Genomic DNA, 14,199 nt, shown 5'->3' with positions numbered 1-14,199 from the left:
CAACGTGCGCTGACGTGCACGAGGCCGAGGCGCCGGTGTTTGTGAGGCTCAGTGAGCGGACGGAGGTCTGCTGGCCCTGTCGTTTCCTGGCAGGACGTCCCGTCCAGGAACAATGTGACAGAAATATATCCAACCTTCCCCTAACATTCCCGGACCCAGCAGGACCCACCAAGTCCCAGCAGGACCCAGCAGGACCCAGCAGGACCCACCAGGACCCAGCAGGACCCACCAAGTCCCAGCAGGACCCACCAGGACCCACCAGGACCCAGCAGGACCCAGCAGGACCCAGCAGGACCCACCAAGTCCCAGCAGGACCCACCGTCTCAGAACATCAGTTATCATCACAACAACCAGAACCAGGGAGAAACTTTTATTCATCCACCAGCTTCAAAGTTCAGTTTCCTGTAAATCACACGACTTCCTGTTTCTATGTAAAATAAGAATCTGCACAGGTCAAAGTTCAATTGGTAACTTTTAAACTCTGCTTTGATCTGTGGGAAATGATCACATGATCAAAGCTGCAATTACAGTTGTGATACAGCAAAGCGAAGTTAGCAGGTTAGCGAGTAAACATGGAGCCAGGGGTCACCCAGGGGTCACCCAGGGGTCACCCAGGGGTCACCCAGAGGTCACCCAGGGGTCACCTCTGGCCCTGTGACCAAAGCGACACGTTGCAAATTCACATTTTTTTCTAAACAATGCCGATAACATCAGAATGTTCTGAGCATGTTAGCGGAGCTATTAGCATAACAAAGGCCAGATGTTGGGTTGGTTCTGAGCCGGATCCACATCTGGACCTTCAACAAAACTAAAACCCTGAAGAAAAAAATTCAGTTTGATCTTTGAGTCACAACCTGAGGCGGCGCCGGCCCGGTCCAGCGGCGCCGGAGGCAGGAGCAGCCAGAGAGGAAGAGGTGGGGTTCTGGTTCTGTCCCAGCGTCCCGGTCCACAGGAGACTCACAGCACAGGTGGGATTCTGAATGTTCTGAGGTAAAGATCTGGTTTAAGCTACGTTGGTGGAACAGAACAAGTTCTGAAGCACGAGAACAAACAGGAAGCAGCTTTTCCAGACAGGACGTTGACACAGGTGAAGCACCACCGTCCCGACAGGCTCCGCCCCCCTCAGTCGGGCGTCTTGAGCTCGAAGCGGCTGTACACCTGTTTGGACTTCATCTGGTTGTACTGGTTCACCAGGTCCAGTTTGCTGTGGCCCAGCGTCATGCGCTTCTGGTCGTGCCGGCTCATGACGGCGGCGGGCGAGGGCGGCGGCGGCGGGCTCTGCTGACTCTCTGGTTCTGCCTGCGACAGGTCGGGGCCGCCCCAGGGCGAGGGCCCGCGGGCGCCGTCTCTGTCCCTGCTGGCCGGCGCCAGGAACAGGTCTGTGAACTTGTTGAGGAACGGCGTGGGCGGCGTCCTGTGTTTGGGCGCCAGCACGGGCGACGGACTCCGCGTCTTGGCGCTGCTGGACGCCGGGCCGGCGCCCTGGAACGGGCTCGCCTTGTGCTCGTACAACCCCATGGCTTGGAATTTGGAGGAGGCTCCGCCCACGTGCGAGCGCAGGACGTCGGGCGGCGGAGGCTTGTTCCACTCCACGCCCACCGCCAGGCCGTAGGGCGGCGGCGGGCGCTCGGCCGAGCCGTGACCGGTTCCTCCGTTGGCTCGGGCCCGCTCCCTCCGGTCCGGGCTCAGGTGAGAGGCGGCGCCGGGCTCCTTCCTGTCGCTGCCCTGAGTGACCCTGTAAACCGTGTTGGAGGTCATCCCGGGCGCCGCCTTCACGCTGGAGACGCTGTTGCTGGATTGGCTGCTGGAGTTCTCGGAGCACATCCTGTCCCGCCTGCTGGGGCAAACGCACGTTAGCATCGAGCGGCCGCGGCGGCGGCGCTAGCATCAGCGTACCTGTCCGACACCAGATCCAGCGCGGCGGCGCCGGGCACCATGGTGGTCAGGAAGGGCGGGTAGTACGGGAGCCCCTCCTCCTCCGGGTCGCTGAGGCAGTCGATGATCTGCGAGTCGGCGTAAAGGCAGCGGAACTCGCGGTCGAAGCTGTCGGCGATGCGCCCGGAGAAGTGCATCACCATGTTGCTGTGCACCTGCGCCGACAGCCAGGTGAAACTGGACAGGAAGCAGAGCGCACCAAACAGGAAGTGGTCAGCACAGTGTGGTGGCACGCTGAGCGGCCACCAGGGGGCGCTGGAGCCGCTAACGTTAGCAGCTACTCAACAGCACAGGCGTCGCACAACCTGGATCACCTCCACCGGATCGCCACGGTAACCTGTTCCAGACTCACCAGACCACTTTAGCATGAACGCAGCGAATAAACACTCCTTAAATATTAGCGTTGAGCGTCGAGAGAAAAAGGTGAAACCTGTCAAACGTGTCCAGGACGAAATTTGTCTTGCAAATACAAAAGTTTGTTCTCGTCAAAACGGCGCTTTTACACAAAGATTAAAGGATTAAAAGAGAGCGCTGCTAGCTTACAGAACTAGCTCGCTAACCTTAAATCATCTGTTGGAAAAATGAAATCACAGCCGCACATTCCAGAAGGCGTGTTGATCCGAGCGTTAGCGAGCGGGTCAGAACCCGCACAACGACGTTCCTTCATTACGCACTCACAAAACATCGTGCTAACGCTAACACGCCTTTTCTGCTGAAAAAACAAAAATAAAGTTCCTGTTCAAGATACACAGAAGTTAAAGGAAGTGAGACTTTACCGTTAGCTTAAAGTTAGCAACAACCTCACAGGCTAATGTGCCACAGCGTCAACAAGTTCGCTTCTCCAGATCAGCTAGGCTACAAGGCTAACAGGCTACAGGCTAACAGGCTAGCAGCTGGATGTTCCCAAAAAGAATAATCGTGTCATTTTATATTGTCTTTCAAGTTTTGCTAAGATGCTAGGACGCGTTAGCACGTCGCCTGTTTCGATCGCTCGGCTCCGTGAAGTCGCTAAGAGCTCAGGCTCCGCCCACACCTGCGTCTCACCTGTAGGAGCCAGCGATGACCTCCTCACAGTCGATGATCATGAACTTCTCCAGGACCTGACCCGAGAACTTCTTCCCGCTCTTGGTGCAGTAGGTGTCTCCACGCACGCTCCGGATACGCATGTTCTGGACACACAGATCAAAGGCCGTTATTGGCCACGCCCCTCCACACCTGGGCCAGGAGTGCTGCTCATTAGCCTAGCGTCCTCACGCTCAGGTGCGAGTGCTGAATGTCCAGCGCCGAGCACATGTCCGTGAAGTACGTGAGGTTCTTCTCGTCCAGCAGGACGTAGACGGGGACGCGGCGCTTGTTGGACGCCTCCATCAGGTCACACAGCAGGTCCACGTCTGTGAAGATGTCCATCACCATGGCGATGACCTGCAACAGCCCACAGGCCAGGTGAACGCAGGAACGACATTTCCCTCCAAACTTTACTTCCTCTGTGCCTCAGGTGACTTCCTGTTTGTCACCACATGGATGTGCAGGTGGACGGCGACTGGTCACATGACGCAACACCACAAGACCAGCGAACGCTCCGCAGACGCAACACGACAGAGGTGAAACCCGACCTCAAAACTGGTTAGCACTGGTTACTGCTGGTTAGCGCTGGTTACTACTGGTTACTGCTGGTTAGCACTGGTTACTGCTGGTTAGCACTGGTTACTGCTGGTTAGCGCTGGTTACTGCTGGTTAGCGCTGGTTACTACTGGTTAGCGCTGGTTACTACTGGTTACTGCTGGTTAGCGCTGGTTACTGCTGGTTACTGCTGGTTAGCGCTGGTTACTGCTGGTTACTACTGGTTACTGCTGGTTACTGCTGGTTAGCGCTGGTTACTGCTGGTTACTGCTGGTTAGCGCTGGTTACTGCTGGTTAGCGCTGGTTACTGCTGGTTACTACTGGTTACTGCTGGTTAGCGCTGGTTACGCCGACCAAGCAGGATGGAAACATGAAAGGATGAAACTCACGAAGCATCAAAGACCAGAAACAACAAAAAGTTCAAGTGACAAATATGTAGAAACGATGTGAGACACAAAGATCCACAGGTGGAGCACAGGTGGAGCACAGGTGGAGCACAGGTGGTGAAGCACAGGTGGTGAAGCACAGGTGGAGAAGCACAGGTGGAGAAGCACAGGTGGAGAAGCACAGGTGGAGAAGCACAGGTGGTGAAACACAGGTGAAGCACAGGTGACCCATCACTGGAAGCACCTCAGTAAACACGCAGGCGGTGTCGGGGCCACTTTAGAGGCTCTGGACCGGTACCTTGGCGGCCTTGTTGATGAGGGACCGGATCAGGTCCTTCACGTTGTGGGTCTTGTCCCTCTGGAAGTAGATCTGCGTCTCCGACGGTCCGTATCTGCTCGGGGACTCGGGCCAGCCGAGCTCCAGGATCGGCGGCTCCTCGTCGGACATCATGGGGAAGTAGGTCCCGGAGGTGAGCTCGGACGCGGCGTCCCCGTCCCCGCAGTCCCGCTCCGCGGGGCCGCTGCTGTCGGGGCTGCCGGTCCTGGCCGCGTGCTGGCTGATGTAGCGCAGCTCCAGCGGGGACAGGAAGTTCAGCTCCCGCTCCTCCGCCAGGACCCGCCGGTACTCCTTCTCCCCGAGCTCCAGCAGCGCGTCGGTCGCCAGCCGCGCCGCCTCGTTGTGGCTCAGCTCCAGCGAGGCCACCTGCCTCCAGGGGTTCTTCACCTCCTCCAGCCGGGAGGCGAGCTTCCCCAGCGGCTTCCTGCCGCAGGTGTTGGGCCGGAGGCCCTCCGAGCTGCTCATGGTTCCGTGTCCCGCTAACAGGCCGCTTCCTGCGTCAACATGACCGAACAACAACCAAAGTTTCAGGCTTCGGATCGAGACCAGAGCCGGACTCCGCTCCGGGTCCCGGCGCGCTCTAGAACCCCCGCAACAGCTTCCGTGACTCGCTTTGATCCGGTCCGTTCGGTCACGTCAGGTTCCAACTCCCAGAATTCTTTTGGCTTCTGAAGAACCTTTACCTCTGTCCCTGAGCGCGTGCGTGTCCTCTCCGCTCACCTGTTGCTACCTGTCCTGTTATTGGTCCCGGCCACGGAAGCCCCTCCCTCTCCCCCATCGCTCGGTTGTCGGGCCAACCATGAGCCAATAGGCTGCTTCCGGTTCGTTCTTTCAAAATAAGATCCGGGTGGCGGGGCGCTTAGCATTAGCCAACGAATATTTACCAAGTTTTTCATGTATTGTGAAAAAATGCTCGAATGTTATTTAACCGCCTAAAGTGACCTCACGTTAGCTAATGCTAACCGTTAGCTAAAACATTTCAAAAGCTTCATTATTTCGTTATCAAATGAGAAAAACAACGGGTGCTTTTATTTTGAAGTCTGCCTGTTTCCTGCGCTTCCGTTCTGACAGCTCGGTCTGGACCTGAGCTGGATCAGAGCCTGAGCTGGATCAGAGCCTGAGCTGGATCAGAACAAAACCTTTTTGTTTCTGACTCGTTTTCACTTTCAAGTTATGAAGCGGCTGTTTCAGATGACCGAGGTAGCGCTGTAGCGTGAATGTTAGCACTAGCATTAGCATTCATTCCTAAACACGCTCCCAGTGGGTCAGAACACACATTCCAACACCTGACGGACGTCGTCATGGCAACATGGTTGTTACAATGATGCCGGAGAGTAACGCAAAACCGTCGTTAGTGCTGAAGCTCAGAACTAACAAGTGTGCTAGCATTAGCGTAATCTAACATCCTGAATTGACAGCAGGAGGTTCTGGACCCCTGAAGCAGGTTCCACTTCTGGGGAGGCGGCGACATTCGTGGTCGTAAACATCCGTGAGCAGCTTGTGCTAATATTTGGCTTCAGGGTGTGACATCATCACTCTGCACCATGTGATTGCGTAAACCTGGAATATAAAGGTGAGTCACGCTGACTGGAATTGTTTTTATCAAACAGGTGCAGAAGTTGTTCCACTGGTCCGACTGGTCGCCAACACCTGGAGACGCTAACTAGGCCACCGCCAGGCGGAACTAGCGTAGCACGCGGCTACGCAAACACGCTTGGATGGTTTCCAGTGCAAACAAGCGCTAGCTGCTACATGTCTGATGCTAACGTGGACCAAACAGCTGCTTCTGTTGCAGAGGTCAAGAGGTCAACGCAGCTGCCACATCTGGCTGAGAGCTGCTTTGATCCTCAGCTGCACTTCAAAGGCTGTCATTAGATCACATGATCACAAGGATGAAGGTGATCAATAATCTATCAGAAGTGTGTGTGTGTGTGTGAAAAACAAACAAAACCGTAAAAACTGATCAGGATGAGGAACTCTGACCCTCAGGTGTTCGTTCCTCAGGAGTTCGTTCCTCAGGTGATTCTCAGGCGTTCGTTCCTCAGGTGATTCTCAGGCGTTCGTTCCTCAGGTGATTCTCAGGTGTTCGTTCCTCAGCTGTTCCTCAGGTGTTCGTTCCTCAGTGTTTCTCAGGCGTTCGTTCCTCAGGTGTTCGTTCCTCAGGTGATTCTCAGGTGTTCGTTCCTCAGGTGTTCCCCTTCACGTTGTCAGTGATGTGTAGCTCGGGCTCAGTCAACAGGCTAAACGACTGACGTCATCACGCAGGTATCTGCTTCATTTAGCTAGCAAACGTTTGGTGACGGCATGTTGACACAGGTGACTCACGCTTGGACTGAGGTTCTGATTGAAATGAGGTGAGGAGCAGAAGAACATCTGCTGAACAAGCTAACCCCACTGTGGACAGGTGGACCTTCTGTCCAGCAGGGGTCAGGGGTCAGAGGTCAGAGGCTCCGTTGGATGAACATCACTGATGTTGAAGAACCTGCTGATGCTCCCGGAGGTTCTGGTTCCAGCAGGTTCTGAGGAGGCCCAAGATCCTCTATTGTTGTGCTGCCACAGGTGACAACAGACCAGCTGCTGAGCAGGACCAAGTGCCCCCCCTTCCCCCCACAGATCAATACCCCCCCCATCACTACCCCCCCCACAGATCACTTGAACCAGGCCCCCGTCCCAGAGAGGAGCAGCAACATTTTATTGGGTTGAAAAGACAGAAAACATAGAAAATCCTTTATAAATAGAGTCAGAGGACAAAAATAGTCTGGTTGTTGAGCTGGACCCCCCTGGACCCCTCCGGACCGCCCTGGACCCCTCCGGACCGCCCTGGACCCCTCCGGACCCCCCGGACCGCCCTGGACCCCCCCGGACCGCCCTGGACCCCTCTGGACAGCCCCCCCAGCAGAACCCCAGGGTCTGGACCGTTGGAGACGACAAGAGTGACAAACAGGAGGAAAGAGGAAGCTGCAGGGTCACATGATCACAGGCCACGCCCCCGGGCCTCACAGGCCAGTGTCGTTGTAGGTGGGCGTGGCCACCTTCAGGATGCTCTGAGCGTTGTGCTCCTCCAGGGGGCGCCACTTCACCTCCCCGGTCAGCAGCAGGTCCTCCCCGTTCAGAGAGTCGATGAACTGCATCTGCACAGGAGGTCAGACAGGAGAACCCGGTCCAAGACCGCCCCCCCAGGAGGCCCAACAGAGGGCGTGAACCCACCTGCTTACGGACGTACTGGACCAGGAGCTCCAGCTGTCGGGGGTCTTCGCACTCACAGTTGAACAGGTTCCTCCACAGAGCTGCAGCCAGCACGCGGTCATCAGACAGGACTCCCTGAGACAGAACCAGGACTCCGTCAGCCCCACAGCCAGGACCAGGACCAGGACCACAACTGTTCCAAGCATCTCTCACCTCATCGTATCCAAACAAAGCTGCGTAGAAGGTCTCCGTCATGGCCTTCAGGGCCTCCTTCCTGTGGGTGGCATCCACCTGGACAGGTGGGACGACACCAAAGGTCTCAAGGGCCCAGCACAGGGTCCAGGGCCCAGCACAGGGTCCAGGGCCCAGCACAGGGTCCAGGGCCCAGCACAGGGTCCAGGGCCCAGCACAGGGTCCAGGACAGGGACCAGGATCCAGGGCCCAGCACAGGGACCAGGGCCCAGGATACAGGATCCAGGGCCCAGCACAGGGACCAGGGCCCAGGATACAGGATCCAGGGCCCAGCACAGGGTCCAGGGCCCAGGATCCAGGGCCCAGCACAGGGTCCAGGATACAGGATACAGGATCCAGGGCCCAGCACAGGGCCCAGGATACAGGATCCAGGGCCCAGCACAGGGTCCAGGATACAGGATCCAGGGCCCAGCACAGGGTCCAGGGTCCAGGATCCAGGGTCCAGGGCCCAGCACTGGGTCCAGGATCCAGGGCCCAGCACAGTGAATAAGACTGGAAGTGCCGAGCCGCAGACCAAAGCAACCGCGTCGCCACGACGACCTCCAGCGTGGTCATGTGACCCACAGACTCACCCCCATGATCTTGCTCCTCTGCTCCACGTCCTCCCACATGGAGTGGACGATGTAGCGGCACATGTATTTACCTGCTCGGCCCTCCTGCCGCATCCGCACCAGACACATCCTGGAGAGAGAGCAGGAGCCTCAGGGTCCAGGTCAGGGTCCAGGTCAGGGTCCAGGTCAGAGTCCAGGTCAGAGTCCAGGTCAGGGTCCAGGTCAGGGTCCAGGTCAGGGTCCAGGTCAGGGTCCAGGTCCATCAGAGTCCAGGTCAGAGTCCAGGTCAGGGTCCAGGTCCGTCAGAGTCCAGGTCCGTCAGAGTCCAGGTCAGAGTCCAGGTCCGTCAGAGTCCAGGTCCGTCAGAGTCCAGGTCAGAGTCCAGGTCCGTCAGAGTCCAGCTCAGAGATCCAGGTCAGAGTCCAGGTCCGTCAGAATCCAGGTCAGAGTCCAGGTCCCTCAGAGTCCAGGTCCGGGACAGCATCCACAACACAACTGTGTGTGTGTGTGTGTGTGTGTGTGTGTGTGTGTGTGTGTGTGTGTGTGTGTGTGTGTGTGTGTGTGTGTGAGAGTGTGTGTGTGTGACTCACCACACATGCAGTTGTGCCACCAAAAACCAGGAGTTGAGTGTGTCAGGGAGGGAACACTCTGAAACACACAGCACAGTCTGGGGTTAGCAGGCTAGGCTAACTGCAGCGCAGCTACGTTAGCAGGCTAGGCTAACTGCAGCGCAGCTACATTAGCAGGCTAGGCTAACTGCAGCGCAGCTACGTTAGCAGGCTAGGCTAACTGCAGCGCAGCTACATTAGCAGGCTAGGCTAACTGCAGCGCAGCTACGTTAGCAGGCTAGGCTAACTGCAGCGCAGCTACATTAGCAGGCTAGGCTAACTACAGCCCAGCTACGTTAGCAGTAGTTTGGGTTCCTCACTGTCAAAGAACTGGTCGTAGTTGATCCTCTCCACGCAGCAGGTGTACATGCGCAGGGCCGCAATCTTGATCTTCTGATAGGAACAAATGGGACAGCTCATGAGAAGCTCTCAGAGTGATCATCTATGATCATCTACGATCATCTATGATCATCTACGATCATCTATGGTCCATCAACGATCATCTATGGTCTATCGACGATCATCTATGGTCCATCAACGACCATCTATGATCATCTATGATCCATCAACGATCATCTATGATCATCTACGATCATCTACGATCATCTACGATCATCTATGGTCCATCTATGATCATCTATGGTCCATCTATGATCATCTATGATCATCTAAGGTCCATCAACGATCATCTATGGTCCATCTATGATCATCTATGGTCCATCAACGATCATCTATGGTCCATCAACGACCATCTATGATCATCTATGATCCATCAACGACCATCTATGATCATCTATGGTCCATCAACGATCATCTACGATCATCTATGGTCCATCTATGATCATCTATGATCATCTAAGGTCCATCAACGATCATCTATGGTCCATCTATGATCATCTATGGTCCATCAACGATCATCTATGGTCCATCAACGACCATCTATGATCATCTATGGTCCATCAACGATCATCTATGATCATCTATGGTCCATCTATGATCATCTATGGTCCATCAACGATCATCTATGATCATCTACGATCATCTATGATCATCTATGGTCCATCAACGATCATCTATGGTCCATCAACGATCATCTATGATCATCAACGATCATCTATGGTCCATCTAAGATCATCTATGGTCCATCAACGATCATCTATGATCATCTATGGTCCATCTATGATCATCTATGGTCCATCAACGATCATCTATGATCATCTATGGTCCATCAACGATCATCTATGGTCCATCAACGATCATCTATGGTCCATCAACGATCATCAACGATCATCTATGGTCCATCTAAGATCATCAACGATCATCTATGGTCCATCTATGATCATCTATGGTCCATCAACGATCATCTATGGTCCATCAATGATCATCTATGGTCCATCAACGATCATCTATGATCATCTATGGTCCATCAATGATCATCTATGGTCCATCAACGATCATCTATGATCATCTATGGTCCATCTAAGATCATCTATGGTCCATCAACGATCATCTACGATCATCTAAGATCATCTATGGTCCATCAACGATCATCTATGGTCCATCAACGATCATCTATGGTCCATCAATGATCATCTATGATCATCTATGGTCCATCAACGATCATCTATGGTCCATCAATGATCATCTATGGTCCATCAACGATCATCTAAGATCATCTATGGTCCATCAACGATCATCTATGGTCCATCAATGATCATCTATGGTCCATCAACGATCATCTATGGTCCATCAATGATCATCTATAGTCCATCAACGATCATCTATGATCATCTATGGTCCATCAACGATCATCAACGATCATCTATGGTCCATCTAAGATCATCTATGGTCCATCAACGATCATCTATGGTCCATCAACGATCATCAACGATCATCTATGGTCCATCTAAGATCATCTATGGTCCATCAACGATCATCTATGGTCCATCTATGATCATCTATGGTCCATCAATGATCATCAACGATCATCTATGGTCCATCAATGATCATCAACGATTATCTATGGTCCATCAATGATCATCTATGATCATCTATGGTCCATCAATGATCATCAACGATCATCTATGGTCCATCAATCATCATATCATCCTCACCCATTTGTTGTATTTGAGGGGCCCAGTGAAGCCCATGGCCTCAATCATCTTAGTGAAGGGACCAACCTCCTCCTCCAGCTGGTGAGGAGTCTCCTTCACACTGGAGAGCTGAGAGGAGGAGAAGGGAGGAGGAGGAGGAGGAGAGGAGGAGAGGAGAGGAGAGGAGAGGAGAGGAGAGAGGGAGGAGAGGAAGAGGAGAGGAGAGGAGAGGACTCTGAGAGAGGAGAGGAGATCTTCTAGGCTCTGTCGAGCTTCTCTTCTTCTTGAGAGGCTCTTTCTCTTCTTTCTTCTCTTTCTTCGCTTCTCTCTCTTCTCTTCTCGCTCTCTCCTCTTCTCTTCTTTTCCTTCTCTTCTCTTCTCTGACTCTTCTCTTCCTTCTCTTCTCTTCTTCTTCTCTTCTCTTCTCTTTCGGTCTCTTCTCTTCTCTTCTCTTCTCGAGAGCCTTCTTTTCGTCTTTCTTTCTTTCTATTCCTTTCTTTCTTACTCTCCTTCTTTCTCTTCTCTTAGCTCTTCCTCTTCCTTCTTCCTCTCTTCTCGAGGAGCTTTTACTTCTTTCTCTACTTTCTCTTCTCTTCAGCTTTCTGCCTTCCTTTTCTTAGGGGAGGGGAGGGAGGTCCTTCTCCCCCCTATCATCTCTATCTTCCTCTTGGTCCATCTTCATCCTCTGTGCTAAGATTCTCCTCAACATCACAGTTGTGTGTCTGTGTCACCTGTGTGTCACCTGTGTCTCTGTGTGTCACCTGTGTGTCTGTGTGTGTCACCTGTGTCTGTGTCCCCTGTGTCACCTGTGTCTGTGTCCCCTGTGTGTCACCTGTGTGTCTGTCACCTGTGTGTCTATGTGTGTTTGTGTGTGTCACCTGTGTCTGTGTGTGTGTGTGTCACCTGTGCCGTCAGGTGAAGTGTCCGACATGCTGTAAAAGACGGTGACGATGATCCGTCCAGCTGAAAAGCTGCTGAAGCATCACAGGCTGGTTGGTGGAGGACCTGCAGGGAGACGGGAGCACAGGTGAGTCCTCGCACAGGTGAGTCCTCGCACAGGTGAGTCCTCGCACACAGGTGAGTCCTCGCGCACAGGTGAGTCCTCGCACACAGGTGAGTCCTCGCACCACAGGTGAGTCCTCGCACACAGGTGAGTCCTCGCACAGGTGAGTCCTCGCACACAGGTGAGTCCTCGCACACAGGTGAGTCCTCGCACACAGGTGAGTCCTCGCACAGGTGAGTCCTCGCACACAGGTGAGTCCTCGCGCACAGGTGAGTCCTCGCACAGGTGACCAGGCTGGAAGCAGCACTTTAAATCACCCGGCCAACCCTGATCCTGACCCTGACCCTGACCCTGACGGATTTGAGCCGGCAACCCTCCAGTTCCAGGACCAGGAGACAGGAGCTCCTGAGCTGGCCCCACCTGAGTGCAGAACATCGTGGTCCCTCGAAACCAGGAGGAAACACGTCGGTTTCAGGGACTTGAAGCCAAACCTGAAGTGTTGTGGTGTTAGGGTCAGGGTCAGGGTCAGGGTTAGGGTTAGGGTTGGAGGGTTAGAGGGGTCAGGGTTGGAGGGGTTAGGGTTAGAGGGGAGGGTTGGAGGGGTTAGGGTTAGAGGGGTCAGGGTTGGAGGGGTTAGGGTTAGAGGGGTCAGGGTCAGGGTCAGGGTTAGGGTTGGAGGGTTAGAGGGGTCAGGGTTGGAGGGGTGGGTTGGGTTAGAGGGGTCAGGGTTGGAGGGGTTAGGGTTAGAGGGGTCAGGGTCAGGGTCAGGGTTAGGGTTGGAGGGTTAGAGGGGTTAGAGGGTCAGGGTTAGAGGGGTTAGGGTTAGAGGGGTTAGGGTTAGAGGGGTCAGGGTTAGAGGGGTTAGGGTTAGAGGGTTAGGGTTGGAGGGTTAGAGGGGTCAGGGTTGGAGGGGTTAGGGTTAGAGGGTCAGGGTCAGGGTTAGGGTCAGGGTTAGGGTTGGAGGGGTTAGGGTTAGAGGGGTTAGGGTTAGAGGGGTCAGGGTTAGAGGGTTAGGGTTAGAGGGGTCAGGGTTAGAGGGTTAGGGTTAGAGGGGTTAGGGTCAGGGTTAGAGGGGTTAGGGTTAGAGGGGTCAGGGTTAGGGTTAGAGGGGTTAGGGTTAGAGGGGTCAGGGTTAGGGTTAGAGGGTTAGGGTCAGGGTTAGAGGGGTCAGGGTTAGAGGGGTTAGGGTCAGGGTTAGAGGGGTCAGGGTTAGAGGGTCAGGGTTAGAGGGTTAGGGTCAGGGTTAGAGGGGTTAGGGTTAGAGGGGTCAGGGTTAGGGTTAGAGGGGTTAGGGTTAGAGGGGTCAGGGTTAGGGTTAGAGGGGTTAGGGTCAGGGTTAGAGGGGTTAGTGTTAGAGGTTTAGGGTTAGGGTTAGAGGGGTCAGGGTTAGGGTTAGAGGGTTAGGGTTAGAGGGGTCAGGGTTAGGGTTAGAGGGGTTAGGGTCAGGGTTAGAGGGGTCAGGGTTAGAGGGGTTAGTGTTAGAGGGGTCAGGGTTAGAGGGTTTAGGGCTCTTCAGCGACAGTTTCTGCCTTTAGCATCGGAATCAGGCAGATTAATAACTGAAGGACTGCTAAAGCTCCTGAAGAGGCAGCATTTAAGCTAGCAGCCCGCTCACCTCGCGCCGCTGAGCGACACACACTTCGTGACGTTTACTGACCACAGTAACACACCAATTTGGCCGCATCAATCGGTTAAAGTTCGAGCATAATGTGCGTTTCGCTCCGCTAAAAGTGGCGCAACTTGGCTCCGATGCCATTCGCCTCCGGAGCTAACGTCAGGCAGGATGTTTTTACCTTCGCGCGGGCGGCTCTCGACGCTGTCGCGTTCAGGAGATTCCGAACGACCCCCTGGAGCGGCCGCCGATACATGACTCCAAAGTGTCCCAACTCTGAAACCCAAAGACGGGGCTCCACGAACCCGTCAATAAGACCTTCAGGTTTGGTAACGCCGGTCCGGTCCGGTCCGGTCCCGCCTCCTCCGCCGCAATGTCAACGGAAGTTGTCCACCAGCCACAACTGACCGGACAGAAACAACGTGAAGTGAAGAACGTTCCGCTCTTTTTCATGGGACGGTTCTGATAAAAGTGCCAGCAAATGGACCAGGTGGGAGGCACGCTGACAGGGAAAGGAGCGGATTGTCTTTCGTTAAAGTTTTTCATCTTTTCTCCTTCACTCTTCTCGTTCCTTCACTCGTTGCCTTCTCTTATTTGTGAACAAAGTAAATGTTTC

General features: G+C 54.3%; 2 protein-coding genes across 2 annotated transcripts; both read right to left on the bottom strand.

The window, feature by feature from the left end:
• Window positions 1-355: 355 nt before the first annotated feature.
• Window positions 356-5,043, bottom strand: fam83c (family with sequence similarity 83 member C). Its single transcript, XM_057029846.1, has 5 exons — window positions 4,240-5,043; window positions 3,190-3,357; window positions 2,980-3,104; window positions 1,897-2,112; window positions 356-1,834 (listed from the first exon to the last, which is right to left on the bottom strand). Exons 1-5 carry the CDS (start codon window positions 4,741-4,743, stop codon window positions 1,123-1,125), a joined length of 1,725 nt encoding a protein of 574 aa, XP_056885826.1. The 5' UTR covers window positions 4,744-5,043; the 3' UTR covers window positions 356-1,122.
• A 1,903-nt stretch (window positions 5,044-6,946) lies between these two features.
• LOC130524090 (ubiquinol-cytochrome-c reductase complex assembly factor 1) lies at window positions 6,947-13,990 on the bottom strand. Its single transcript, XM_057029845.1, has 9 exons — window positions 13,765-13,990; window positions 11,872-11,973; window positions 10,990-11,097; window positions 9,196-9,268; window positions 8,858-8,915; window positions 8,289-8,397; window positions 7,678-7,755; window positions 7,486-7,599; window positions 6,947-7,409 (listed from the first exon to the last, which is right to left on the bottom strand). Exons 1-9 carry the CDS (start codon window positions 13,837-13,839, stop codon window positions 7,275-7,277), a joined length of 852 nt encoding a protein of 283 aa, XP_056885825.1. The 5' UTR covers window positions 13,840-13,990; the 3' UTR covers window positions 6,947-7,274.
• Window positions 13,991-14,199: the final 209 nt, after the last annotated feature.

The sequence above is a fragment of the Takifugu flavidus genome, chromosome 4 (genome assembly GCF_003711565.1).
Source record: "Takifugu flavidus isolate HTHZ2018 chromosome 4, ASM371156v2, whole genome shotgun sequence".
NCBI classification, from domain to species: Eukaryota; Metazoa; Chordata; class Actinopteri; order Tetraodontiformes; family Tetraodontidae; genus Takifugu; species Takifugu flavidus.
This window is presented reverse-complemented; position numbering and strand designations above follow the sequence as displayed.